The 26,635-nt window shown below is 43.0% G+C and overlaps 1 protein-coding gene across 2 annotated transcripts in view; it reads left to right on the top strand.

The window, feature by feature from the left end:
* Window positions 1–26,635, top strand: part of Rhobtb3 (Rho related BTB domain containing 3) — a 56,218-nt gene that overhangs the window by 2,796 nt on the left and 26,787 nt on the right. The window contains exons 3-6 of one of the 2 annotated variants that reach the window (XM_051182763.1): window positions 1,968–2,154; window positions 13,352–13,503; window positions 18,301–18,412; window positions 20,889–21,254. In XM_051182763.1, the coding sequence (XP_051038720.1) occupies window positions 1,968–2,154; window positions 13,352–13,503; window positions 18,301–18,412; window positions 20,889–21,254 (817 nt within the window). Of the gene's footprint in view, window positions 1–1,967; window positions 2,155–13,348; window positions 13,504–18,300; window positions 18,413–20,888; window positions 21,255–26,635 lie in introns of both variants that reach the window. The other variant, XM_051182762.1, reaches the window with a different exon arrangement.

Here is a 26,635-nt window from a genome sequence, read left to right as displayed (position 1 = left end):
CCTTTAAAGATCTGCTTCACATTCACTAGATGAAGTTCATAGCTTAGTTCTACCTACCGCTCTTCTGCAGTCATATTATTATTTAACTTGTATTTCTAGATTTTTATTTTTCTGTCTATGAGAATATGCTCCAAAGCAGAGTTAGCTGGGTATCCTGGCTCATGCCTGTAATCCCAGCACTTGGCAGGTAGAGGAGGGAGGGCTGTGAGTTTGGGCCAGCCTGGGCTACATGAGAGCCTGTCTCAGAAAAACCTGAAAATGAATGAATGAATAAAAAAACCTATGAACTGTGCGATTATAGATTCATATTTTCTTGTACAGGTTTTGAAGCTCTGGGTTGCATTACAAATGAAAGTGTTTATAGTTGTTTTATCTTCAATACCACAGAGTAAATCAGTAATACCCAAGTCCCCTTTCCCCCGTTTTCTCTCCCGAGTAAATCTGGAATTCTGAGCTATTTGGAATGTGAAAAAGTGATTTCTAACGTTCTCTGGGCACTAAATGGCTGCTCGGCGCTAGCCTCGTTTGTAGTGATTTTGGATCCAGAGCCTGACTTTTGTATTGTTGCTGTAGTCCTTCACCTTCCACGCTGGGCTGCCTGCCTTTGAATATTCTCAATCTGAATGTTTACAGACACAGTCCCGACCAGTGGGACTTTGTGATCTGGGACTTGGAAATCAGGTCTTCTTGGTCGATATCCATGTCCCCACTTCTCCCACACACTTCCCTCTGACCCTAAAACTACATCGTGAACTACATTCAGTCCTTTACTGTATCAGCTCTGTTTTTAATAATGCATTCCTATGTAAAAAAATCTGCATTGCAGCTCTCATTCTGAATAAGATTGCTGAGAGGTATGGAAATAGGACAAGAGCTGGCTACAAAAGGGCATTTCTGTCATGGGCTAAAACTCTTTCACATAGGTCTTGTTTAATGGGCTAATTTAAACACTTTTAACCTTGTTTTGGATTTGCATACCAAAGTGTAAACTTTCATAGCCCAATAGTTTTGGGAGTTGTTAACCATATCTAGCCATAGTGTTCTCTTACTCTAGCTTGATTATATCTTAGAAAAAGGGCACATGAAAGAAATGATTACTCATTAACTAGAATTTAAGAAGAAAACTATTTGTGCATATTTGGCAGTGAAATTCAGATGGCATTTTATTTAAATGCTATTTTCACAAAAACTTTGCAGTCATCAGAGAACCAAGTTCCATAATGAATTAGATATGACTCTAGATCTAAATATGAATACTAAATATAGCCTTATAGTAAACATTTCGGAACAGTTTTAGCCTGAATTTTTAATGTATGAGCTAAATAAATGAACTGCCAACATGGTCCTTTGCAGTTAACACATTGTAATGTACAATGTGTCTTATTGAGGCATTTTTTCCTCCATGCTCAAATATGTGCTATACAAATATAGTATAAAGTTAAAGATTAAATGTGAATTTTTTGAATGTATATAAAAAGAATACCACAGGATTCACAGTGTATTGTAGTTCAGAGCACACAAAAATCCTGCAGTATCTACCTGAGTCACAGAAAAGCTTCTGATGTCTAATGCATTCTCTCACACTTTTGAAATTTCAAGTGACTAAAATCAGCATAATTTCATGACAGAGGCTTACACTGGTTTAGATAGTGGGATGGTGTTGCTCATTTCATCAAACTCAGAATGCTCCAAGTAACGGGCATTGTTGTTTAGGGTAAACAAAGAAAAGGTGTTTCAAACAAATGTCAGGCATCAGACATATTTTATGTAGTTATCCATTTGTTTTATTTTCCTATTGTTGTGAAGAGATACCATGACCACGGCAACTTCTTATAGCAGAAAACATTTACTCAAAACCAACATATACTAAACATTTAGATTAATGTGTTATAACTGATCTGGCAATTGATTTGTGGATTGATATGAAGATAAACAAACTAAAAGTTGATGTTTGCATTTTTGTTTAGGACATTTTTGACAGTGATTGGTACACATCCCAAAACCTAATTGGGGGTGCTGACATCATTGTGATCAAATACAATGTAAATGACAAGTTTTCATTCCACGAAGTAAAGGATAATTATATTCCAGTGATTAAAAGAACATCAAACTCAGTTCCAGTAATCATTGCTGCTGTTGGGACCAGACAAAATGGTAAGTACATGGCTTCCTTCTTTATAATGAGCATGCAGGTCGTGTTTACAAAGCTAAGTTTATTAATGATTAATACAGTTTTATTATGAAAGCCAAAGCGACTGTGGGTTCAAATGCCAGTTGTCATCTCATTTGTTCTATACAGGAACAAGATACCAGAGTAGAGGCTCACAAACTCCCGCCGTGACTTGGGTAGAAATCTTAAGTTGCTTTTCTTCTGTACATCAGTAACTGTGTTCTTTTGAAACAGGCTGACTTCGAGCCATGTTATCTCCCTTAAGGTCCATTCCAAGGACAAGGATAGATTACCCATGTGAGCAGGATAGTTAGGTGGATAGCAAGAAGTGAGCCCAAAACACTTGACAACAAACACTGCCCAAGGAAAGGGCTGTTTAGTACCACATGCTTGGTAGGTTCCCATGGTTCAGACTGCTTCGGGCTTTGCTGTTGTGAATTTGTTCATTAGAAATCTCAGGGCTAACTCAGGACTCATTTTGATTTGGTAGTATTTTATAAGTTTACTCAATGTTATTTCCTTAGTAAGGTTGTCTTTTAAATTTTAATTTTATTTCTTTGTTTCTTTTTAACACTTTTTTTTTTTTAAGGTATAGCAAGTTGTCTTGGTTAGGTTTCCATTGCTGTGATAAAACACCATGACCAAAAGCAACTTGGGGACTGTTACACTGAGGGAAGTCCCCACAGGAACTCACGCAGGGCAGGAACCTGGAGGTGGGAACTGATGTCGAGGCCATAGAGGGGAAGTGCTCACAGGCTTGCTCTTCATGGCTTGCTCAGCCTGCTCACAGGACCATAGCCCAGGAGTGGTCCTACCCACAAGGAGCTTGGCCCTACCACATCAATCATCAACCAGGAAGACGTACCACAGACTTACCCACAGGCCAATTTGGTGGGGCATTTTGTCAATTGAGATTCCCTCTTCCAAAATGTCACTAACTGGTATCAAGTTGACACAAAACTAGCCAGCACAGTAGGAAACATGATTTGCTGACCCGAGAGTACAGCTTAATATGCTTTACTTAGACATTCATCCATGTCACGGACAAGGGTTTAGAATGTTTACAGTGCTTCAGAAGACTTCCTTAGGCTGCTCCACCGGGTAATTGCACCCTCCATGGAGGGAGCTGGCATTCTGGCTTCAGACATTAGTGGCACCTGTTCTTGAACATCATAGGAACAGTGTTGCACAGTAGGAATGTGTATATATTGCTTCCTCATTTAACTGCCATGTATTATGCCACTGTATGAATATGCCATAAACAGTGTCTCTGCTGTGCTTTTGGTACTTGGATTGTTCCTTGGACTGGATTGCTGGACCAGAGGTCAGGTTTACGTTTCACCCTAGTACTTACAGAGAAAACAAACTTGGCCCACCCTTGACCTCACATTCTCAGGACTTCACCAACTTCCTTTTCCCCTGTTCATGATTCTTGAAGGAGTTATCCTTAGTTCTTGAGTTGCCTTCAGCCTCAGGAGTCTGACTGGCCTCCTGGAGTCTCCTCTTCAGCTATTGTGTTTGTTTTAGATTCTCGGGAGAATAGTCCTGCCTGCTTGCTTGTCAAGTTTGTTACACTTTAGTAACAGTTCTCTCTTTGAAATTATCCACTTTCCCTTCCACTACGGCTACTGTTGCCTGGCTCTTCTAACCTCTGCCCTCTTCTCTGGTCCCCTCCCTATCCTTCTGTGTGCACCAACAACATACAGAGGCATTGTTAGCCCTTCAGCTTCTCTTCTTGCTCTCTACGGAGGTCATGAACTCACAGGTTGTGTGTGTCCCCGGCTTTCTTTGTACACACTTATATGAATCACAGGTTGTGTGTGTCCCTGAACTCCCCGGCTTTCTTTGTGCACACTTATATGAATCACAGGTTGTGTGTGTCCCTGAACTCCCCGGCTTTCTTTGTACACACTTATATGAATCACAGGTTGTGTGTGTCCCTGAACTCCCCGGCTTTCTTTGTGCACACTTATATGAATCACAGGTTGTGTGTGTCCCTGAACTCCCCGGCTTTCTTTGTGCACACTTATATGAATCACAGGTTGTGTGTGTCCCTGAACTCCCTGGCTTTCTTTGTACACACTTATATGTACATGGTGTCCTCATTCTGCATCTTTGCTTGTAGCGTGTTCCCTGACCTCTATCCCCATGGATGTGACACTTTGACTACTGGATTCCTTCTACCTCTCTGTTGGACTCATCTTTCTCTCACACCAACCAAAAAAAAAAAAAAAAAAAAAAAAAAAGCTAAGGACCTTGTTTGATTTTATACTAAGTAAATCTCAAACTCTTGGAATTGTTGTCAACCCTACTGGGCTTCAATTCTTTATCATTTAATCTTTTTTTGAAAGTTTTTAGGCTTTTTTTTTTTTTTTTAATTATGTGTGTATGTATATGCCTGCCTGAGTTTTTGGCTACCCTGTTCAGGCAGTCCTCTAAGAGTCTAGAAGAGAGTGTTAGATTCTTTCACATTAGAGTTACTGGTGGTTGTCAGCTGCCCACTGTAGGTGTTGAGAACCGAACCTGGGCCCTCTGCAGAAGCAGTAAGTGCTCTTAGCTGCCAAGTATTTCTCCAGGTTCTCATTTCATCTTTCATGGTGGCATTTTGGTTTCCTAAAAGGGTAAGCTGCAGATATTTGGAAGTCCTCAAATTTATCAAATTTTACACCCACAAATTTGGGTACATCCAAATAGAAAAACAAATGTTTATAGTGCACAAAGGAGACATAATAAATTTCAGATATGACAAAGCTGCCAAATGCCATCCATGTCTAAAGGCATCTGTTTAACAGCTTACCACATCTTTATTTATTTGTGTCTATTTTTTATTTATTCTTTTGTCTTTGGGGTTGTAAAGTCTGGATTATTGTGATATTTCTTGTAGAGAGAAGAGAGTGATAAGTACTTTTTGCTTTTCCACTCTACATCTTTCTGTCCCCAGATAACTTTCAGAGTTGTGCTTTCTCATGTCATGTCTGCACCATGTAGCTGGACGTTTCTGAAAGTCACTCCAGTACCAGGGCAATTTCCACACACTTACCTGTTCCAGGAGTTGCCAGAGACCATGAGTGACAGCTTTCTGAACCTAAAGTTAATTCATTTTGTAGCATCCAGAAAACACAGATGGCTCCTTCTGGGTGGCCTCATTCAATACCAACTTAATTAAGATTAGAGAGAGACAGTTTTTTTTTTGTTTTTTTGAGACAGAGTTTCTCTGTAGTCCTGGCTGTCCTGGAACTTACTTTGTAGGCCAGGCTGACCTTGAACTCGGAAATCTGCCTGCCTCTGCTTCTAGTGCTGTGATTAAAGGCATGCACCACCACTGCCTGGCAGAGACAGTGATTTTAATCAAATATATATTTTATTAATTGATATATATTTTACTCTGCCAATTTTACAGCAGTGTGTAACTGTGTAGGAGAATACACTGTTGAGTTTTCTCCCAGGAATTTGCAAAGAAACTACAGAAGGCCTTAGAAGCTTAAGCTTTGTGGTGGACTGGCCTCTGGCCTCCTGGTTTTGCTCCCCCTCTTTCTGAAATAAACTCAGAGTAGTTATATCAGAATACTAGTCAGATTAGCCCAGTCAGTGCTCTGAATTCTCCAAGAACTTCATTCTTCACTTTTATTTTTCCCAATTTCTAACCTAAGAAAATTGGCAAGAGTAAAACATTGAATTGCAGAATTTATAACACAAATGCACACTTTTCCCTTCTAAAACATTTGAGACTACATTATAACATGGGATTTCTTTCTTCATTCCTGATTGCTCACTATTCATCATAAGAACATGGCTATTATTCAGTTCTTGTCTCTAGGATGGCCAACACTCAAGAAGTAAGATATTGTTATTAACTATACTATTTAAAATATCCACATTTACATTTTCTTTCTTATTCCAGTAATGTGATTTACAGTTGTTATTTTGTTTTTCAATTCAAGTTGTAAATACTACAATATGTGTAGTTATCACTTTTTTTCTTGGTGTGGGGAGGGGCTTCATGATATGGGCATGTTTAAAGAGTTTTGATCCATTATTTTGTATGATCTTTTCCACTGCCATACACATGCTTGCAATAGTGTGGATTGTCCTCCCTTGTACTCTGTGGTCAGCTTTCCTCTATAACAGCCAGCTTCCACTCTTCTCGGCCCCCTAATTTTTATGGTTTATAAGGAGGATCTTTTAAGTTCAACATTTTATGATCTATTACTCTGTACAACATATGGTCCGTGTCTTAGAAGGTGTCTTCAGGCTAGCTCTAGTCAGTTTTCAGCTTTTCCTTACTTGCTGGAAGACATCAAAGTGTAGACATTGCTCCAGCAGTTCAGGTTCCTTTTGGTGGGGATGATGTTCAGAAGTTACCATCTGGGCTCTGGGGTACACACCGCTGCAGGTGCCATTGTGTCCTTTCAGTGAAGCCACAGAAGAGGTTCCCATTAGGACTTTCCTTCTTATCCAGCGTTTGTATTCACGTTAGTAACTTTATGATATGAACTCCTGATCTGAAATACAAAAACTCTCATGACCTGGCTCTGAACACGTAGGGCATGATTCCCATTTTCTGTAACAGTCTCTCTGGACTCCTTGAAGAACCTCGTGCTTTTCCTTGGTCTTCGAAGGTCACTAACCTTCTGGCTTCAGCTGCCAGCACCCCACCATTTTCGTTCTCTTTACAGGCCTCCTGTGGGCTGAGTTGCTAATTCTGGGTCTCTCCTGATGCTCTTAGCTTTCTTATTTTCTGTTGCTGAATCGTTTCTCCGCATCTCTCACTACTCCTTTTTGGTAGCATCTCATGCTGTAGCCCAAGCCGACTTGAACTCTGGTCTTCCTGCCTCAGCCTCCCAAGCATTTTGAGTACAGCTCCCCTTTATATAAGTTTTTCTGCCACTTTACTTGATTAACATTTTAATTTCAACATTATTTGTGTCTAAAATCTCTAAATGGTTCATTCCCAATTTCGTGTTCCTGACTTGAAGATACACATTTTTTTACACATAATTAATTGTATTTAGTTATTCTTGCCGTTGAATGTGACTGGGTTTTGTTTAGGCATTGTCAGTCTGTGTGGTGAGGTTTTCTTTCAGGATATAGCTGTTTCTCAAACGGCAGGACATTGTTTACCCCTGCGCTTCATTTTCCAGGCTGGATTGACCCCTTTCTCTTCCTGTGCCAGCTGCTGTCTGTGGCTGGGGTAGAAGTGAGAGTGCTCACGGGGTGGGGTCAGTGGGTCTAGCTGCTTCCTCCCATCGGCGGCTTCACCAGCTGCCAGCCATTTGCCTTTGGTCCTGCTGTGTCCTGCTCCCACGCCTGAGCTGTGAACACTCTGGACATTGCTCAGTGTGTGAAAACTACCTGTACTCTGGCTGCACATTCAGCCCTAGTGCAGTGCTGTCTGTCTTCCTTCTGCCAGGCTGTCCTAATGTCTGGCCTGATGTCATCTCACTGCATTTAATGATGCGACGCCCTCGGCCCTCTCTGTCACCTTTCCCTCTCCGCCCCCCCTTCCCTCCTTTCCTCCATCCCTTCTCTCCTTTGACAGCCTCCCTTTTGTTTAGTCACTAGTATGGTTTGGCAGGTAGAGGGAATGGGGACTTAACTTGCCATCTTGCAAGTTTGAAACAGAATATGGGCTGGAGGGATGGCTCACTGGTGACGAACACCCGCTGCTCTTTCAGAGGACCTGGGTTTGATTCCCAAAACAGCTGCTTGGAACTCCAGGGAATCTAGAATCCTCTTCCAGGTTCCACAGGTACTCACACATCTCACACACACACACACACACACACATACACACCACACACACACACACACCACACACACCACACACATACACACACACCACACACATACACACACACACCACACACACCACACACATACACACACACCACACATACACACCACACACACACCACACACACATACACACACACACCACACACACACATACATACACACATACACACACACACCACACATACACACCACACACACACCACACACACATACACACACACCACACACATACACACACACCACACACACACACACCACACACACCACACACACACCACACACACCACACACATACACACACACACATACACCACCACACACCACACATACCACACACATACACACCACACACACCACACACACACCACACATACACATACACACACACACCACACACACACCACACATATATACACACACACACCACACACATACACATACACACACACCACCCACACACCACACACACATACACACACACACCACACACACCACACACACATACCACACACACCACACACACACACCACACATATATACACACACCACACGCATACACATACACACACACACAACACACACACACCACACACACACCACACACACACACACACACACACATACACACCACACTACACAAACACACCTGTGCACATAAAAAAAGTTATATAAAAAAATCTTTCTTAAAAAGTGGAAGTGTGTTTTCTGCTTGTTGTGGCCACACCTGCAGTCGTGGTCTGCGCAGATTGCAGTGCCCCTGCACAGTCCCTCCTGTAACTGCTTAGCAGATTCCTCCTTACCCTTGAACCAGGGTACAGCCTCCACACTGAGTTCATGTCCCCTCCTCTGTTCCCATGGCAACTTCGGGAATTCAGTATTCACTGTTGAGAAGTCAGTGGTCATGGAGTCTTTCAGTCTGTCTGTTCCTGTTGGTAGTAGGCACTAATAAACATTTTTCAATGAGTGAATATTGTTTTGTAAATCATCTAAATGAAGAAAATAGTTTTCATTAAAATCCTGAAATAAATTGACTACAGATGTGATTGCATATTAATTATAGAGCTAAATCTGGCTGTTAACTCAAGAGCTTTATTGCTCCCTTCATCTCATCCACACAACACTTCACTGAGCTGGCGAGTTTCGCTAATTCTCTTGAAGATCTTGTTAGAGTTTATTCAGCATAGCAGTTCTCTCTGTCTGTTTGTCTGTCTCTCTCTCTCTCTCTCTCTGTGTGTGTGTGTGTGTGTGTGTGTGTGTACATTTGTTGGAGACGGGTCTGGCTGTGTGTGTGTATATATCAGTACAGATGCATTAGTTGGTTTGAGATAGGACTTGCTATGTAGCTTAGGCTCATCTTGAATTTGCTGTCCTCTTATTTCATCTTGTGAAAGAAAGGCTGGGATTACAACCATGTTTGACCCTATTACACTTTTTTTGTTTTTTACAAACTTGGCAATGTGGATATCATATTTGGCTCTGAATAAATTTTTGACTTCTTTATATTCTTTGAGACAGTGTCTCATGTAGGCCAGACTGATCTTGAACTTATTATATAAACAAGAATGACATTGAATTTATAGTTCTCTTGCCTCTGTCTCACCAGTACTGGGGTTACAGGTATGTTCTACATACCTAGTTTTATTCAATACCTGGGGATAAGCATGCACTCTCCTCCACCAAGCCAGATCTCCAGCACAAGTCTTTGTGTCTTAGTACACAATGAAAATATCATTGAAGGAGAAGTCTGTACAATAGTCCCAGGAGGCATTTATAACTCTAAATTTCAGGCGATGGGCACCCTGCCTTTCAAGTTATTCCCCCCCCAAGTTATTTTTAAAGCTCTGAAGGCTTCATATGGTGTTGGGCTAGAACAGTTTTTAAAACTTTTAAGCAATGGCAACATCAATGCCACTACTTTGAAAGAAATGCTATTTATTTGAATGTAGGATCACATTGTTTACAAAAATGAATAGATACTTTATGATAATAAAAGGTGTGTGTGTGTGTGTGTGTGTTGGGGGTATGGTAAAGACAATGCTAACTCTGATTCCCAGAGCCACTGTAGCCATGAGACAGGCAGATCTCTGGGAGTTCAGGGCAAGCCTGGTCTACATAGTGTGTTCCAGGACAGCCAGAGCTACTAGACCCTGTCTCAAAATAAACAACAAGTGAATGTTATTTTGGATCTTCTGGTTGTTATATGCTTAATAAGAATGCATTCAATCTGTAAATATTTTATTGACCCTCCTGCAAGCAATTCAAGACAAACTTTTGAATAGACTCTTAAATAAAGTACAGCTGATTGGGATGGGAAGATTCAGGAATGGTTCAGAAGAGAATTTCAGTGCAACCCAGTTAGGAAAAATTTTCTCTAAAGCAGATTTGGAGAAGTCCTTTGGAATTCAGAAGACATGTCACTAACTACTGACAGTTTCCTTTTTGCTGAGTCAATAGAAGGGAACTGGCAAATGATGGAAACTTCACTCCTCTGGTTTCAAATAAAAATCATTTTCCCTCTAGTTGGCTTATTGGCCATTCTTGAATATCAGGTTCATTTTCCACTTGAAACACTGATGACTTCATTTAATTTTTATCCACAAGTAAAGCCTCATAATGTGACCCACCTCCTCCAGCCACATAGGCAGACCTTTGTAGACGTAAGAAGGCCTCTGTCTTCAGAAAAATCAAGGCACTGTTCACAAAGGCCTTGTAAAGAGTGAGAAAGACCCATTGTTCTTTCTCAAGACAGCCTAATGCTACATAAACAGCTTGCTACAAACTGAAGAAGGCTTAGAGAAAGTACGCTCACATTAGAAAGTGTGATATGATTAAAGGAGCTGGACTTAATTATGTTTCTAATTGCTGTATTTCGGAAACTGGTAGAATTTTCAGACTTTTAGTTCTGTTCCTGACTATGCCACTTTTGTGTATCCGGTGGAGCCAGTGTTTGTCTGTTTGTCTGTGTTTTCCATCTCTGCTTCCCAAGGCCAAGACACCTAACTGGTTTGAGCTGCAATTTCCTTCTCTGTAAAATGAAGATAAGAATACATGGTTTATGAACTTTATTTTTATTTATTCTTTTTTTTTTTTTGAGACAGGGTTTTCATATGTAGCTGCCCTGGAACTCACTATGTAGACTAGGTTGGCCTCAAACTCACAGAGATCCCCTTGCCTCAGCCTCTTGAGTGCTGGGACTAAAGGCTCTTGGGTTTCTGAACTTTAAAATTATATAGCTCAGTTGGTACAGGTGTTTGCTGCCAAGAGTGAGGGCCTGAGTTTGGTCCCTGGAACCCACAAGGTGGAAGGAGAGAACTGACTCCAGGAAATTATCTTTTGATCTTCATTTATGCACAGAGGCATGCATCCCATGCATGCACATACGTGCTCCATCCGTATACAGTAACGTTTTAGTGCTGCCCAACAGAGTTGTTCAAATGCTACACATATGTGCTCCATCCATGTAAGGTAACTGGGTAATGTTTCCGTGTTGCCCAACTGAGTTGCTCAAATGCTTTGTCATGGCTCTTCTGCTCACTTCCTCAGTTGTGAGCTTGTTGGCCTATGCTACACAGTGTCTCTCAGGTCTGCTTCTCCACAAGTAGGAGCTGCTTTGCCCAAGGTAATGTCCTCTCCATGAGTGCAGCCCTCATCTAATTACTGGAGAAGGCAGGACACAGGCTCAGCTGCCTTTCTTCAAATGGGAAAAGGCTTTGAAAGGCTGACCTCCAAAGAGCCTGGAGGATTACGTGAGATCTCACGTACAGCTGCATGTTGTCAAAGTCTTTCCAGTACTCAGACCCATTTCCCTCACTCCCGAGAAGAGCTGTTCCTAGGGTCTCTGCTGTCTAGTTTTGTCAGCTTGACACCAGATAGAGTCATACAAGAGGAGGAAACAGCTACTAAGAAAATGCCTCCATAAGATCGGGCTGTAGGCCAGCCTTTAGCGCACTTTCTTAATTAACAATTGACAGGTGAGGGCTCAGTCCATTGTGGATGGTGACATACATCTCTGGGCTGGAGGTCCTGGATTCTATAAAAAAAAAAAGCAGGCAGAGCAAAGCCATTGGAAGCAAGCCGGTAACCAGCACTCCTCCACGGTCTCTGCATCAGTCCCTGCCTCCCGGTTTCCGCCCTGTTCCTACCCCAACTTCATTCCAAGAACGGTTGTATATGGAAGTGTGAGTGGACTTAATACTTTTCTCTCCAGGTTGTTTTTTGGTCATGGTGTCTTGTCACTACCCCTAACTAGGACCATCACCAAGCAGCACACCCACCGTTCTCCAACCTACACTGTGTCCCACTGATGCCAGCTGGCAGCAACGTGCTTTTCTCGGAGTCTGCCTCATTCTTTGGACTTAGCTGCTGTTTGAATATGGCGAATCTGATGCTTCTCCCTGAGCCAATCCATGGCTGATGACCATGGAGCGGAATATATATTTTTTGGCCGTAGGGAGAGTGTAAAGACACCATAAGTCTCACAGTTCCTCCTGTAAACATGCTTGCTGTACACACATGCTTCCTAAGACATCTGCTCATTTGTCAAATACATTTCAGTTTTTAACTTTTGATTTGATTTAATTTTATTGCTCCAGTTAGAATGCTTTAGGGGCCAGGAAGATGGATGGCTCAACAGGTTAGAGCATTGGCTGCTCTTCCAGAGGACCTGGATTCCTTTCCCACCACCCACATGGTGGCTCCTAACCCTCTGGAATTCCAGTTCTAGGTGATCAGTGTTATCTTCTGGCCTCTGCTGGTACCTGACACTCACACGGTGCTCAGACACACGTGCCAGCAACACAGCCAGCAAAGAATAAAAATAAGTCCTCGGAATAGAATGTTTCAGAATTAAGTGATTCCATTAAGGGTGCATATGATGTGAAATTTATGAAGTGTTGCCAGTCTGGCAGTCTGCAACTTTCAAATCCATGTCTTTTGAGGGCTCCATTACAATAAAAATACAAGATTTATTCAGACTTGGTGATCTAGTCAACAGAAAATGTATGACAAAAGAAGGCCCAATCTTCTGTTTTCACGTTTTTGTGTGGGTGAGGAGGTGATGGTCTGGTGATATGATGTTGGGGTTGTGTAACTGCGTCAGGTCAGCTGTTCCTGGCTCGTGAATGTCATTGCTCTGCTTCCTTTTGTAACAGCCACCCACCAACTTCTAAATTTTTCCGCTGGCCTCAAACTCACAGAGATCCACCTGCCTCTGCTGGGATTAAAGGCGTGTGCCACCGACGCCCAGCAGGACTTTTCTTTTTTCATCATAGACACTATTTAATGAGTCTGGTGTGTAGTGATTCTGTCCATTAATGTTCATAGTGCCTGTGCATTTTTCCTGTGCAATTTTAAAACTCTTTGTTTTTACATTCCCTTCCTCAGAAGAATTACCTTGCACATGTCCCCTGTGTACCTCAGACCGAGGGAGCTGTGTTAGCACCACAGAAGGGATCCAACTTGCCAAAGAACTGGGAGCTACATACCTGGAACTCCACAGCCTTGATGACTTCTACATTGGAAAGTATTTTGGAGGAGTGGTATGTAGAGAGAAACTAGCAGCATATGAGGCCATTTGTCAGGCTGGTACTTGAGCTGTTTTCTATGACATCAGTTAGAGCTTTACTTTTATATGAATTATTTGTTTTAACCTTGAGAAACACAGTAAGAGTTAAGTGGCATAGGCTTAATTAGTGTAAAGTGATAAATTCTCTGTCCAAATGCAATGTTTTTAATCATCTTAGGATTTTTAGAATCTTTCAAAATTGGGACTGTATCGGTCCTGGTGTGTCAAAATCACATGTTCTTGCACATACCTACACAACTTTGTAGTGACCTTGTTAGTGTGCGTGCACATATATGTATATCTGTGCCTGCTTGTGGGCATGAGTGCAGATGTTCATACTTAGATGTGAAGGCCCCAGGATAACCTCAAGTGTCCTCAGATGCTGTTTACCTTTTTTAAAGACAGGGACCCCCACTGGCCTGGAATTTGCCAAGTAAGTTAGGCTGGCTAGTCAGTGTCACTCAGGTCCCCCTGTCTTTCCCACTCCAGTGCTGGCCGTGAAGCATGCTTCACCATGTTCGGCATTATCGGGGATAGGGGACACATGTGCTGTGTATAGAATCCAGGGTCATTCTTGAGTGTTATTCTTCAGGTGCCTTCCACCATGTTTTGTGAGACAAGATCTCATTGGCCTGGAGCTCACAGTGGCTAAATTTGATAGCCACTGAGCCCCAGGGATCTGCATGTCTCTACATTCCCAGTGCTGTAATTACAAGCTGTCTGGCCATGTGCAACCTTTTCCCCCACATGGATCAGGTCCTTGTACTTGGAAAGCAAGTACTTTATTGACTGAACCATCTCATCATCCTGGTTTATAATAATATACAGCTGAATGAACCTTGTAACCTTAACCAGTGGGTCCTAAAGTTCTCTTGATTTCTATTAGCTGACAACAGTGCCTTTCTTTTATGCATGATTCAGCAAGACTTCACAACCAGAATTGCTATAATTCAAACACACACTCAGTTCTAAATGTCATCGTCAAACCCTTCCCTTCGGGGCTCAGGGAACTATGTGCAAGGGAAGGTAAAAAGAGTGTAAAGCCAGAAAGGATGGACCACACCAAGGAGACAATGCTTTCCGAATACAACAGGACGGAAGCACGTCTGAGCTCCCGGAGACTGAGGCAGCATGCACAGGGCCTGCACAGGTCTAAGCCAGATGAGGTCCACATGCTGAGAGGAGGGAGTGGATAGGAGGGCCCATCCCTACAAGAAGCCATTTCCAGTTGACAACTGCTTGCAAGGGGAAAAATTAGTTTTTCCCCAAGGAAGTTCTCCCTGACACACAACCATGCTGAAGGCCCCATGGCCAGTAGTAGAAGACTAACCCAGAACAAAGCCTGTGGAGTGCCTGGAACTTTTTATCACCTATTGCTCTGTTTTGTCATTTTAGTTTCCTCTTTTGCTTGTATATTACGGTTTCCAATTTTGTGTTTTTATGTAGGGTTGTGTGTGTGTGTGTGTCTGTTTCTTGTGCTTTTTGTTTGTTTGCCTACTTTTTTTCTAAAGAGAGAAAGAAGTTGTGGAGTTGGATGGGTAGGGAGGTGGAGAGAATCTGGGAGGGTTGGGGGGAAAGGAACTGTGATTAGAATATATTGTATGAAAAATTATTTTCAGTGGAAACATACATGCAGGCACACACACACACGCAGATACACACACACACACACACACACACACACAGAGAGAGAGAAAGACAGAGAGTGTGTCAAAGGACCGCTTATGTGGCTAATTTCTTGTTGAATGGGAAGAAACCAGGCTTTGCCTATTCAGTTGCTGTGGTGGTATGTTTTGTAGCCATTTTAAATCTCAACATATAATAGCTATCCCATAGTACTAAGACAATAAGATCTTTGGAGAATAATTACATCATTTAACATTTTACGGGTCTTAAACTATCCAGTTCTCCAAGAAGTAGCCCTTCTCAATAGGCACATCTGACAATCATCAGTGAAAGTCAACCCCAAAGATAACTCTACCTTAAGCGTGACTTAATATACGCTTATGTTGAGACATTCAAATTACCACAGGTGACCATAGAAATTTTATTGTCGGGAGTTCACTAAATTGACTATAATAAATATAAATGACATGGATTTCTATTAAATCTAAATAGCTACAATTAAGTCCAGTATTTCCATTGTAGTAGGTTTGAAATATTTTCATTTGACCAAGAACTGTACAGTTCCACGGGTATGTAGGTAATTTATGTGGGGGTGGGCGAGTGTCTTTATGTAGTGATTTCGTTTGATGGCTGTTTCATGGTTGGGCGTGGTTTCATTTCTGTTGGGTAGCAGTCTCCTGGCTCTTGAGCCTATCCCAGCTCCGGAAATGCTTGGGACCACCCCTCTCCCTCTCTTTCTCTTCTGACTCCTCCATGTTTCTCTTTCTTCCTGACGTGTAATGGTGCAGTTACAGTGAGAGACGTAAGAAGGATTGAAGACGTGGACAAGGTTGGGAGCCCTTTGTGTTAGTACTTAGTAAGAAAATGAAATAGGATCAAGAAGATCTTGGGGTGTGTGTGTGTGTGTTATGGTGGTGATGGGGGTGTGTTGCGTGCACCTGCATGTGCATTCACACACTTGTATGTGCCATTGTGTGTACATGTGGCAGTCAGAAGATGATCTTCATTGTTGGTCCTCACTTTCCACCTTGTTTGAGGGACTCTTGGTGTCGACACTGCAAACCCCACACCAGCTGTCACCACAGCAAACCCCACACCAGCGTCACCACTGCAAACCCCACACCAGCGTCACCACTGCATACCCCACACCAGTGTCACCACTGCAAACCCCACACCCCACACCAGCCGTCACCACTGCAAACCCCACACCAGCTGTCACCACCGCAAACCCCACACCAGCTGTCACCACTGCTTACCCCACACCAGCCGTCACCACCGCAAACCCCACACCAGCGTCACCACAGCAAACCCCACACCAGCGTCACCACTGCAAACCCCACACCAGCGTCACCACTGCATACCCCACACCAGTGTCACCACTGCAAACCCCACACCCCACACCAGCCGTCACCACTGCAAACCCCACACCAGCTGTCACCACCGCAAACCCCACACCAGCTGTCACCACTGCTTACCCCACACCAGCCGTCACCACCGCAAACCCCACACCAGCCGTCACCACCGCAAACCCCACACCAGCTGTCACCACTGCAAACCCCACACCAGCGTCACCACTGCACACCCCACACCAGCCGTCACCACCGCAAACCCCACACCAGCCGTCACCACCGCAAACCCCACACCAGCTGGCCCAGGAGCTTGGGGGTACCCTGGCTCCTGTCTGTAGGAGTGCTAAGATTACAAACTCAGGTTACGACTTCTGGCTGCACAGGGACTCTGTGTTTCCAAACTAAGGTCCTCACACTTATCAGCAAACTCTACCTGTTGAGTCATCTCCCGAGGCCTCTCTCTAGACTCTTGAGTAGTAATTTGTAACTGGAATCTGGGTGGTAAGAGATGATGGCATTTGCAAGAATCTGACTGGAGATGGTAACACTGAAGTGAAAGGGCATTTAAGATCTTGTGTTTCAGGGTGAAGAGTTGTACAGCACCCCCTTCCACCCTGCCCGTGAACTTTAGAGAGCCCATCATCTGGTGGTATACCTCCTCATAGAGCACACATTTGTGGACCCAAAAGGAAGGGACTGCCTGAAGCATTTGCCACTCGCTTCCCCGGAACTACCTGTGCTTTCACATGGGGCCCGTCCCTAGTTACATTTAAATTAACCAAAATGAAACAAAATAAAATTCGGTTCTTTGAGTATTAGGTATAGGTCACATTTCAGAGTACTCTATAGCTTTCCAGTGGTGCCCCAAGTTCTCTTACCCAGTTCTATGACCGGGATCCCAGACCAGGACTCAGATTATCCAGCCACTGATCTCAAGCCTGTTCCTGGGCCTGCTCTCCCAATGGTAGGCTGCGTTGCTGGGACCCTTAGACTTGAGAGGTGGCCAAGGGGTAACTGTTTCAAGGGAGTTGGTGAGGGGCGCAGCTGTAGTTTGGGGGTCCTCTTGGGTGCACGGAATTCCTTGAGGGGGTGAGAAGTGGGAAGGGATATTGAGGGTGAAAAGGGGACATAGTCTTGGGGTCCAGGAGTTAGGGGTGACCCATCCTGTGCTGTGTGGGTCTCTGAGGGTTTGGCACTTTTAAGCTAAATCTGGCTGAACATGCCTGTGTGGAGATAGGTTTCTCAGAATGGGACTATAGAGAATCTTTTTTTCCTCATAGTTTTCTTTTTTGATTAACATTTGAGTATTTTGCTGTGTGGGTGACATCCGTTTATGCTTCCCCTCCCCTTCCCCCCCCCCCCCGGTCTTGTGGGGCCCTTCACAGCCCAGGAGCTAGGTTACTGCTTGTTGAGGAGAGGGCGTTTTCATTAGTAAAGGACGATGTGGGAAGAGAAACAAGTGCAGCTGCCTCTGTGGACAGATGTGGCCACACCGACTACTGTCTTGAATGTCACAGTATTAGCTGCAGCGCTGAGGAAATTGCTGTAGCCATAGGGTTGCAGTGTGCTTGTTGCTTATTTGATTATTCAAAAAATAAGTTTTTCTTAAGTGAGGGTTCAGACAAAAACAAATCAATCCCTCCCAATATCTTTATTTTTACCATTAAAAATTATTTACACACGTTTGCTAGTATTGGCTCTGACATTGAAACCATTTGCAAATGTGGTTTGGAATGCACATGATCATGTCAGACATAACTGTGTTAGACTTAATTCTAATTTGGTTCATATTTCAGTTGGAGTATTTCATGATTCAAGCCTTAAATCAGAAGACAAGTGAAAAAATGAGGAAAAGGAAAATGACCAACTCCTTCCATGGAATTAGACCACCTCAACTTGAACAACCAGGTGTGGAGACATTAAGAAGATATTTTTTACAGATCATTCCTCCCAGACCTTAGAGAAATGGCTTTCAATCGAGTGTGCTCAAGGCCCATGTGACAATTTGATTCAGTGTAACTGGGACAAGGGTTGGGACTTTCTCAGCTGCCACTAATGCGGATGGTAATTAAAGCACACTTCTGAGAAATTACCCATGTAAAGTTTGATCCTACATATTGTTAGCATATGTAGAGAGGAACTGTTGGGATTAAAAACTTCCAGATAACTGCCACAGGCTATGCAACAATCTTAACAGGACGCTGCTCAATAAGACATCTAAATGGCAGTCTTGTGACATGTGGTGAAACTTTAATATGAACCAAAAGCCAGATGGGATTGCAGGGTTATTGTTAATTTTCTCACCTATTATGGTTAATAAGTCAGTGTTCTCATTTAGGAGAGATAATGTGAAAATATTTCAGATCCTCCGTTGTCTAAAATGCCCACAGCTTACTTTTAAACGGTTTGCAGTGTGTGTGTGTGTGTGTGTGTGTGTGTGTTTGTCTTTGTGTCTGGAGAGTAACTTCAGGATAAAGTAAAAGGTGTATGTATGCACTATCATTTGTGCAACTGAGTGTAAATATAAAAATAAAATGACATCCTATTGGGACATTTTACATGGTTTTATGATGTAATAGTAGAATAACTATCTGTTGGATCAGTTTGTCTCTGGTTTTATTTCTAAAAATGGGTATTTGATATCATAGAATAATGACTATAGTTTTCTATCACATTTTTTGTTGTTGTTGTTGTTGCTGTTTTTTGAGACAGGGTTTCCCTGTGTAACAGCCCTGGAACGCTGTCCTGGAACTCTCTTTGTAGATCAGGCTGTCCTGGAACTCACTGCAATCTGCCTGCCTCTGCCTCCCAAGTGCTGGGATTAAAGGTGTGTACCACCGTCACCTGGCTGACTATAGTTTATCATAATAATATTGTATTTTATGAAGAAATTGTATATATGTATTGGATAATCACTGTGTATTCCATAAATAGGGAGTATTCCTATTTGTCAAAAATGAAACACACACATACACACAAATTGAAAGTAGGCACTGGAGGACTATTTGTTGAGTGAATATAAACATAAACCAAGGAAATCCAAATTAGAGTTGAGGAATCCTTTCCAGTTTTTAAAAGTTCAGATAAGTCTGCATGTGTGTTAAATTCTGGGGCCTTAAGCACTTTTAGGGTTCAAAAAGAACAAATGGTGTAGACAGCCAATTGCTCTGACTGATCCAAGGGAGAGAACAATCTCATTCCTAGGAAGAACCAAACATCCAACATCATTTACTGACAGAGACTCCCAATGGCTCTTCATCTGGGGTCTGGGTCCCCAGTAGAGTTTGTGGCAGATACAGCCTGTGTGTCCAAAAGGCCGTTTCATGCATATTTCTGTTGAGAGGACTTTAGTCAAGCACTACATAATATCCAGGGTCCAGCATGACTGCTCCCAGGTGTCTCTGGGGCTGACTGCCTCCAGGCATCAGTACTGGGCTTTAGGAGCACATGGCTTCCATGCTGTTAGCATTTGAGGTCCTGAGGAGGGAGCCTGGCCCTCAAAGATGCTTGTCAATGTCACAGACCCAGCCTCCAAGCGTTGTTTAGAACAAAGATTTCTATTGCTGAAGAAATTAATTTCATTTGCTTGGATCACGGTGTGCCATTCTTTGGTATCCTTCCCCTAAGGTTTACTGGCAAGTGAGAGGCCAGGCATCTTACAGTTAGGTTCTGTGGCAGTTCATGGCCTGAGGATATTCTGGGCTGTTGAAAAGGAAAGCTCTCTTGTCAATAGATCAAACTAGCCCTGGTAAATCTAAGGGGATGTTCTCTGTAGGAACCCATGGATTACACTCAGCACATTGGCTGAGGTTCGTTGAATAGGAAGAATTATTTGCTGTTTGGTGAAGTAGATTATTTTACTAGAAGGGAAAAAAAAAGACTAGTCAAAAAAAAGTTATTAGGATGATTTCAGGCAATACAGTAGTTAGAGCCATGGCCATGTATGAACACTTGGAAATTCATTGACATGAAGCGGCTGCCCTTGACATCCACTGTAGATGTGAGCTTAGTTGAATTGTTTTTTTTTAATCAGGTAGAAGAATGAGGACTCCCAATCTCCATACTAAAGTTTTGTACTTAGGGGAATGTTTTGAGACACACAAATAACAAGAAATGTTATTTTATTGCTCATATTACTACAAAATATAAATATCATAGTCATGGGTTTTCTGTAAAATGTGCTTCAGGAATGCCCAATGAGTTAACCCTTTTATTCTTAAGAATAAATCTGTATAAAACTAGTGATTTGTAGATTTTTTGAAAAAAATGGGCAAGTATTGGTACTTTGTAGAATTCCATCTCATTATTTAAAAATACTTATTTTTAGTTATGCCTGTAGACATAAAAAAACTCAGCTATTATTTTAATTTTCCCTCCAAAACAGAGAAGATGCCTGTCTTGAAAGCTGAAGCATCACACTACCACGCTGACTTGAACAACTTGCTGTTCTGCTGCCAGTGTGTGGATGTGGTGTTTTACCACCCGGAAGTGACTGGCATCGTGGAGGCCCACAAAATTGTTCTCTGCGCTGTAAGCCACGTTTTCATGCTGCTTTTCAACGTGAAGAGCCCTACCGACATTCAGGACTCCAGTATCATCCGAACCACCCAGGATCTCTTTGCCATAAACAGAGATGCTGTGTTTCCAGGTGCTAGCCAGGAATCTCCCAGCAACCCGCCACTGCGAGTCATCGTGAAGGACGTCCTCTTCTGCTCCTGTTTGTCAGATATTCTGCGCTTCATTTATTCAGGTACCTTGCTGGGCACTTCTGGACCTTTCTACTCTGTTAAGCTCCCTAGAATTCTGAGAGAGTCTTGGTTAATTTTATACTTATCTTACCCCCTGCCCTCTGTGGTGATACTTACATAGGACATGTAGTACTTACTTTATACCTAGACATTTGTCTTCCTGACAAATTTATTCACCTTAAGGAAAGAAAAGGCAAACTCACATGGCATACAGTTGACTACTTTGCCCATCTATAAGTGTACAATCCGATGATATTACATGCATTTGCAAAGTACATTTATCATTTCCATTCTTCCCTGTAATTCTTTACTCTGAAAGCTGTAAGTCTGTCCCATTAAATAATTTCCCCAAGCCCCAGGTAACCGCCCCCTGCTGTGATTCTGACTACTCTATATGCCTCAGATGAGTCCAGTGAGTTTAGCTGAGGTTTGGGGGCTGGCTTATTTCATTTAGCATGATGTCTTCAGGGTTCATCCAGGTTGTCACATACTTTGGAAAGAGTACAACAGTTGTTAGAAAATTAAGAACAGAATTACCACATAGTATAGCAGCTCATTTCTGACTATCTGAAGACATTAGAGGCAAGATGTCAAAGAAGAGTTGTACAACCATGCTTATAGAAGTATTATACACCATGGCTAAAATGGTGAATGTGATCCAAATGCCATCAATGAATTAATAAACATGTATTCAGTGGAAAAAATGGAAAATTACTGAGCCCCACAAAGCAAAGTGTTCTTTTTTTTTTTTTTTTCATTTGAGTTTTGGTTATTTTGTATAGTAAGCTAAAATTTAATTATGTTTTTGGGGCTGGAGAGATGGCTCAGCCATTAAAAGCTAAGCTCACAACCAAAAAGAATCTCTGTAGATGATTTTTGTTGGAAATGTGAGGATAGTGTGGTGGTGGTTCAGTGAGTGGTGGTTTGGCAAATTCACAAGTAAGTACCCATAGGGCACACTGCCTTCAGCTTGCAAGGTTTACCATACATTTCAATGGCCTTGTAGATTGAGCTCAAGAAGCCAGAGTCATCAAGTAATATCATGTTAATGGCTTCTTTTAGGTCTACAAATTTTAATGTTTAAATGTAGGCTCTCACAGCTCAGAATTTAATAATACTAATTTTAAAAAAAACTGAATGTTTGCATGTTAAGAAAAATAGTTGTAATGACATGTCTAAGGAACAGTGATGAGATGTTTGACTGTTGAAATTCTATGAATTATTCAGAAGCCTTCCCATAATATCTATTTAATCCTGGTAGGCACATGAGCCCCCCTAAGCCATTTATTTATACCTTCTTTACTAGCTGCAAAGTAGATCCAGTCCCCAGAGACAGAGCCTGCCTGCCATTCTCCTGGGGAGGCATTGTAAAGTCAACTCAGTAGAGATGGGAAGAGATGCAGGCCAATTACCTGTGACAGCATTCTGAAATCTCTCAGATACTGTTAAAAAGAGGTTTTGTGCACCTGTACAGATGCTCTAGTAAACATGTAACCTGCACATGCTGTTTTCTGGGGACCATAGGTACTATCCTAGGACTTGGAGCTCTAAGGAGGAGATGAGGCCAGCAGGGCCTGTAGGAACTGATTCTGCCATTCCTAGAAGCTGTGGCGCTGTCCTCAGTGTGATCAGACTGGGCTTTTGTGGTGGGTATGGGGGTATGGGAGCTTGAAGTAGAGAGGAGAATATAAGAATTCGATGAGGAAGCTCCATTAGTCTGCCAAGCAGCATCAGGGGGGCTGGCATTGTGACCTTTCATCATCTAGACGAGTCAGAGGTCACCTGGGATCCCATGAGTGTGCAGATCCTTATGGTGTGACTGGCATAGGGGTGCAATGTGACCTATATTTGTACCAGACTCCCAGGGATGGCTGATACTCTTGAGCCAACTGGGTCTGGCCCACAGCCAGTAAAATAGGGCTTGGGTTTCAGCTGAGAGACTAGTCTTGAAAGCCCATTGTCCGTTACGAACATGTTTTCCCGCTGCCCTGGTCCCACAGCCGCATCAGCCCCAAATAACACACAGAGACGCTGTATTGGATATAAAGCTGTTAGTCTGTTACTAACATTTCTTATTGGCTAGCTCTGTTTTAAATATTAACCCATTTCTATTAATCTAAGTATTTCCATGTGGTCTCATCTTACCAGAGAGAGGGGCCGGAACTTTGCTCTCCTTATCCTACATCTTGAATCTCCTCCCTACTTCTTCCTTTCTCCTCCTAGTCTCCTAGTCCCACCTATCTTGGTTTCCTATTGGCCAACAGTGCTTTATTCATTAACCAATACGAGAAACATATATACAGAATGATATCTCCCAAAGTAAAACTGGGGTAAACTGCAAGGCTGTCTTATTCAGAGCTATTGGAACTCGATTCTTGGTGTCCTGTCATAGATCTGCTCAAAGAGGAGCGTGGATCTTAGCCGATGAGTAGATATGTAGGGACAAGGCAATGTGGTACACAGCAGCAGCTATCAAGTATGTGTGTGCGGAAAGTGAGCTCCTAGGCCAGCTCAGGGCTTCTGTAGTTCTGAATGTCTGCACTCTGCACCTCTGCACTGCACTCCTGCACTGCACTCTGCACCTCTGCACTGCACTCCTGCATTGCACTCTGCACCTCTGCACTGCACTCCTGCACTGCGCTCTGCACCTCTGCACTGCGCTCTGCATCTCTGCACTGCACTCCTGCACTGCACTCTGCACCTCTGCACTACACTCCTGCATTGCACTCTGCACCTCTGCACTGCACTCCTGCACTGCGCTCTGCACCTCTGCACTGCGCTCTGCATCTCTGCACTGCACTCCTGCACTGCACTCTGCACCTCTGCACTGCACTCCTGCACTGCACTCTGCACCTCTGCACTGCACTCTGCATCTCTGCACTGCACTCCTGCACTGCACTCTGCATCTCTGCACTGCGCTCTGCATCTCTGCACTGTACTCCTGCATTGCACTCTGCATCTCTGCACTGCACTCTGCAACTCTGCACTGCACTCCTGCATTGCACTCTGCACCTCTGCACTGCGCTCTGCATCTCTGCACTGCACTCCTGCACTGCACTCTGCATCTCTGCACTGCGCTCTGCATCTCTGTACTGTACTCCTGCATTCACTCTGCATCTCTGCACTGCGCTCTGCATCTCTGCACTGTACTCCTGCATTGCACTCTGCATCTCTGCACTGCACTCTGCATCTCTGCACTGCACTCCTGCATTGCACTCCTGTACCTCTGTACTGCACTCTGCATCTCTGCACTGCGCTCTGCATCTCTGCACTGTACTCCTGCATTCACTCTGCATCTCTGCACTGCACTCCTGCACTGCACTCTGCACCTCTGCACTGCACTCCTGCACCTCTGCCCTGCATTCTGCCTCTCTGCCCTGCACTCTGCACCTCTGCACTGCACTCCTGCACCTCTGCACTGCATTCCTGTACTGCACTCTGCACCTCTGCCCTGCACTCTGCACCTCTGCCCTGAACTCTGCACCACAGCTCTGTTCTCCTATGTCTCAATCACACAGGAGATGGGGTGGGGTTTGGCCTTGGTCTGGGGTAGAAGGAGCCTGATGCTGGTTGAGAAGGAAGAATGACTGGCTCTGCAGGTTCTTATTAATCATTCTTTATGTACAAACGTTAAATCTGAGTTGAACAGAAGAAAGCTTAAGTTCTGTTTTAAAAGATACTGAAGCCATCATTGCATAGTTTTTTTTAATGCATGTTTGCTACCAAAACACCAAACACAGATCCATTGTCCAAACAAAAATTTTTAGCAAAGGAAATGAAAAATCTTGTTTACGTTTTTCGTAGAGTCTTCAATGAGGACTTAGAATGTTTCCTTGGAACATTTTCGGCTTTCTGACTAGAACACAGGTTTCCAGGCCCATTAGGCTCTCTTCACAGTCCACAGGTCACAGGCTGTATCAGGGAACCATGGAGAACAGCAGCCATGGCTTGTCTCCGTCCAAGGGTCTGCTCAGGCAAAAACAACTCCGTGGCACAGCTTCCTCTTCCTCAGGAAAATCTCCCTAAGCTGAAAAGCTACAGTGCATCTATCTTTTGCCCTTGAAAACAGTCGACCAGACCACGAAATGCACTTTTGAAATAATACCAGGCTTGTCTTTTGCCTCTGGGACATGGATTGTGTGGATAGTTTGGCTTGGTGTTTAAAAGGCACCAATTTCATAGTGTGGTTAGCGCTTTTGTGCTCATATATACGCCTTCAGTTTGTTTTCCTCTTAAGAAATTTTGAATAACTAGGTACAGTCCAAGTGTGCGTTAACCTCTCATTGCATAAGAGGAACACCTTATGATGTGTTAATGTTTAATAAGCCTTGCCTGTGGACAAGAGTGAGATCTGCGGTTTCTATGCTCAGGGAGTTAACCTGAAACAGCATACACTTGTAACATTCTTACAATACTTGGTAGTTTATGGCTTATAAATTGTTGAGTCACATGATCTCCGATGGTTACAAATTGAAATATTTGTGAGACTCAAGAATGTAGCTTTGTGCTGGACCCCTCATGACCCAGAATTCCACATCACTTCCTGAAAGGCAGAGCAGATGAGCTTGTGGACAAGCTTTTGGGTTCAGGTTGCATGCTATTCTCTCCAGTACTTGACACTGTTCCTGAGTGTGCTCTTTTCTGGACAACAGAAAGCAGCATCAAATACCTGAATGCTCTATGCTCCTCAAAGACTTAAATTACTGAGGGGCTTGAGATGTTATCTTTAGGAAGCCTCAGTGAATGGTGCAAGATGAGTAGCTGCTAAGTTCCTGGTGTGTGACACTGTGATTGTTGTTGACAGTGCTATATACCGAAAACATTGTTCGAGGATGGATCTCATGCTAAAGAGTTTCACCACAGAAAAGAAGCCTGAGTCTGAGGATTGTTGTTTTAATGGCAGCTAGAGTATCAAAGATAATGCGATTTGTATTTTTAGATATGGAAACCTCCTGTTTGTTAGTGTACTGTTGGGAATTTGCCCTACGTTCATTCTTTGCTATTGACTCTTGGTGACTTTTCAAACAGCTAAGTGGACTCTCAGATTTGCCCATTTATTTAGATTAGTTGATGCTTGCTTGCTTGCTTTCAGATAGCCCTATGAATGAAGGTGTTATGTGGATATTCCTTGGTTAATATAACTTGTGTTAACTGAATATAAGTTTTACTTAATAATGTTAAATGTTAACACTGAGATTGTATCTGTGTTCACCTTCAGTTTGGATGAGTGTAGACAGATAAAGACATCCCTACCCTGGGCTAACTGGGTTGCTAATGTCTGGGATTTTAAAGGTGCCAACATGGTCAACAGCGCTGCTCAGAATACTTTAAAACCTGGGAGGTTTTAAAATATGCCAGTGTCTGGAACCCCAGCTCCAGAAAA

The sequence above is a fragment of the Phodopus roborovskii genome, unplaced genomic scaffold (assembly GCF_943737965.1).
Source record: "Phodopus roborovskii unplaced genomic scaffold, PHOROB, whole genome shotgun sequence".
NCBI classification, from domain to species: Eukaryota; Metazoa; Chordata; class Mammalia; order Rodentia; family Cricetidae; genus Phodopus; species Phodopus roborovskii.
Note: the sequence above shows the minus strand (reverse complement) of the source record. Positions and strands in the feature narration are given on the sequence as shown.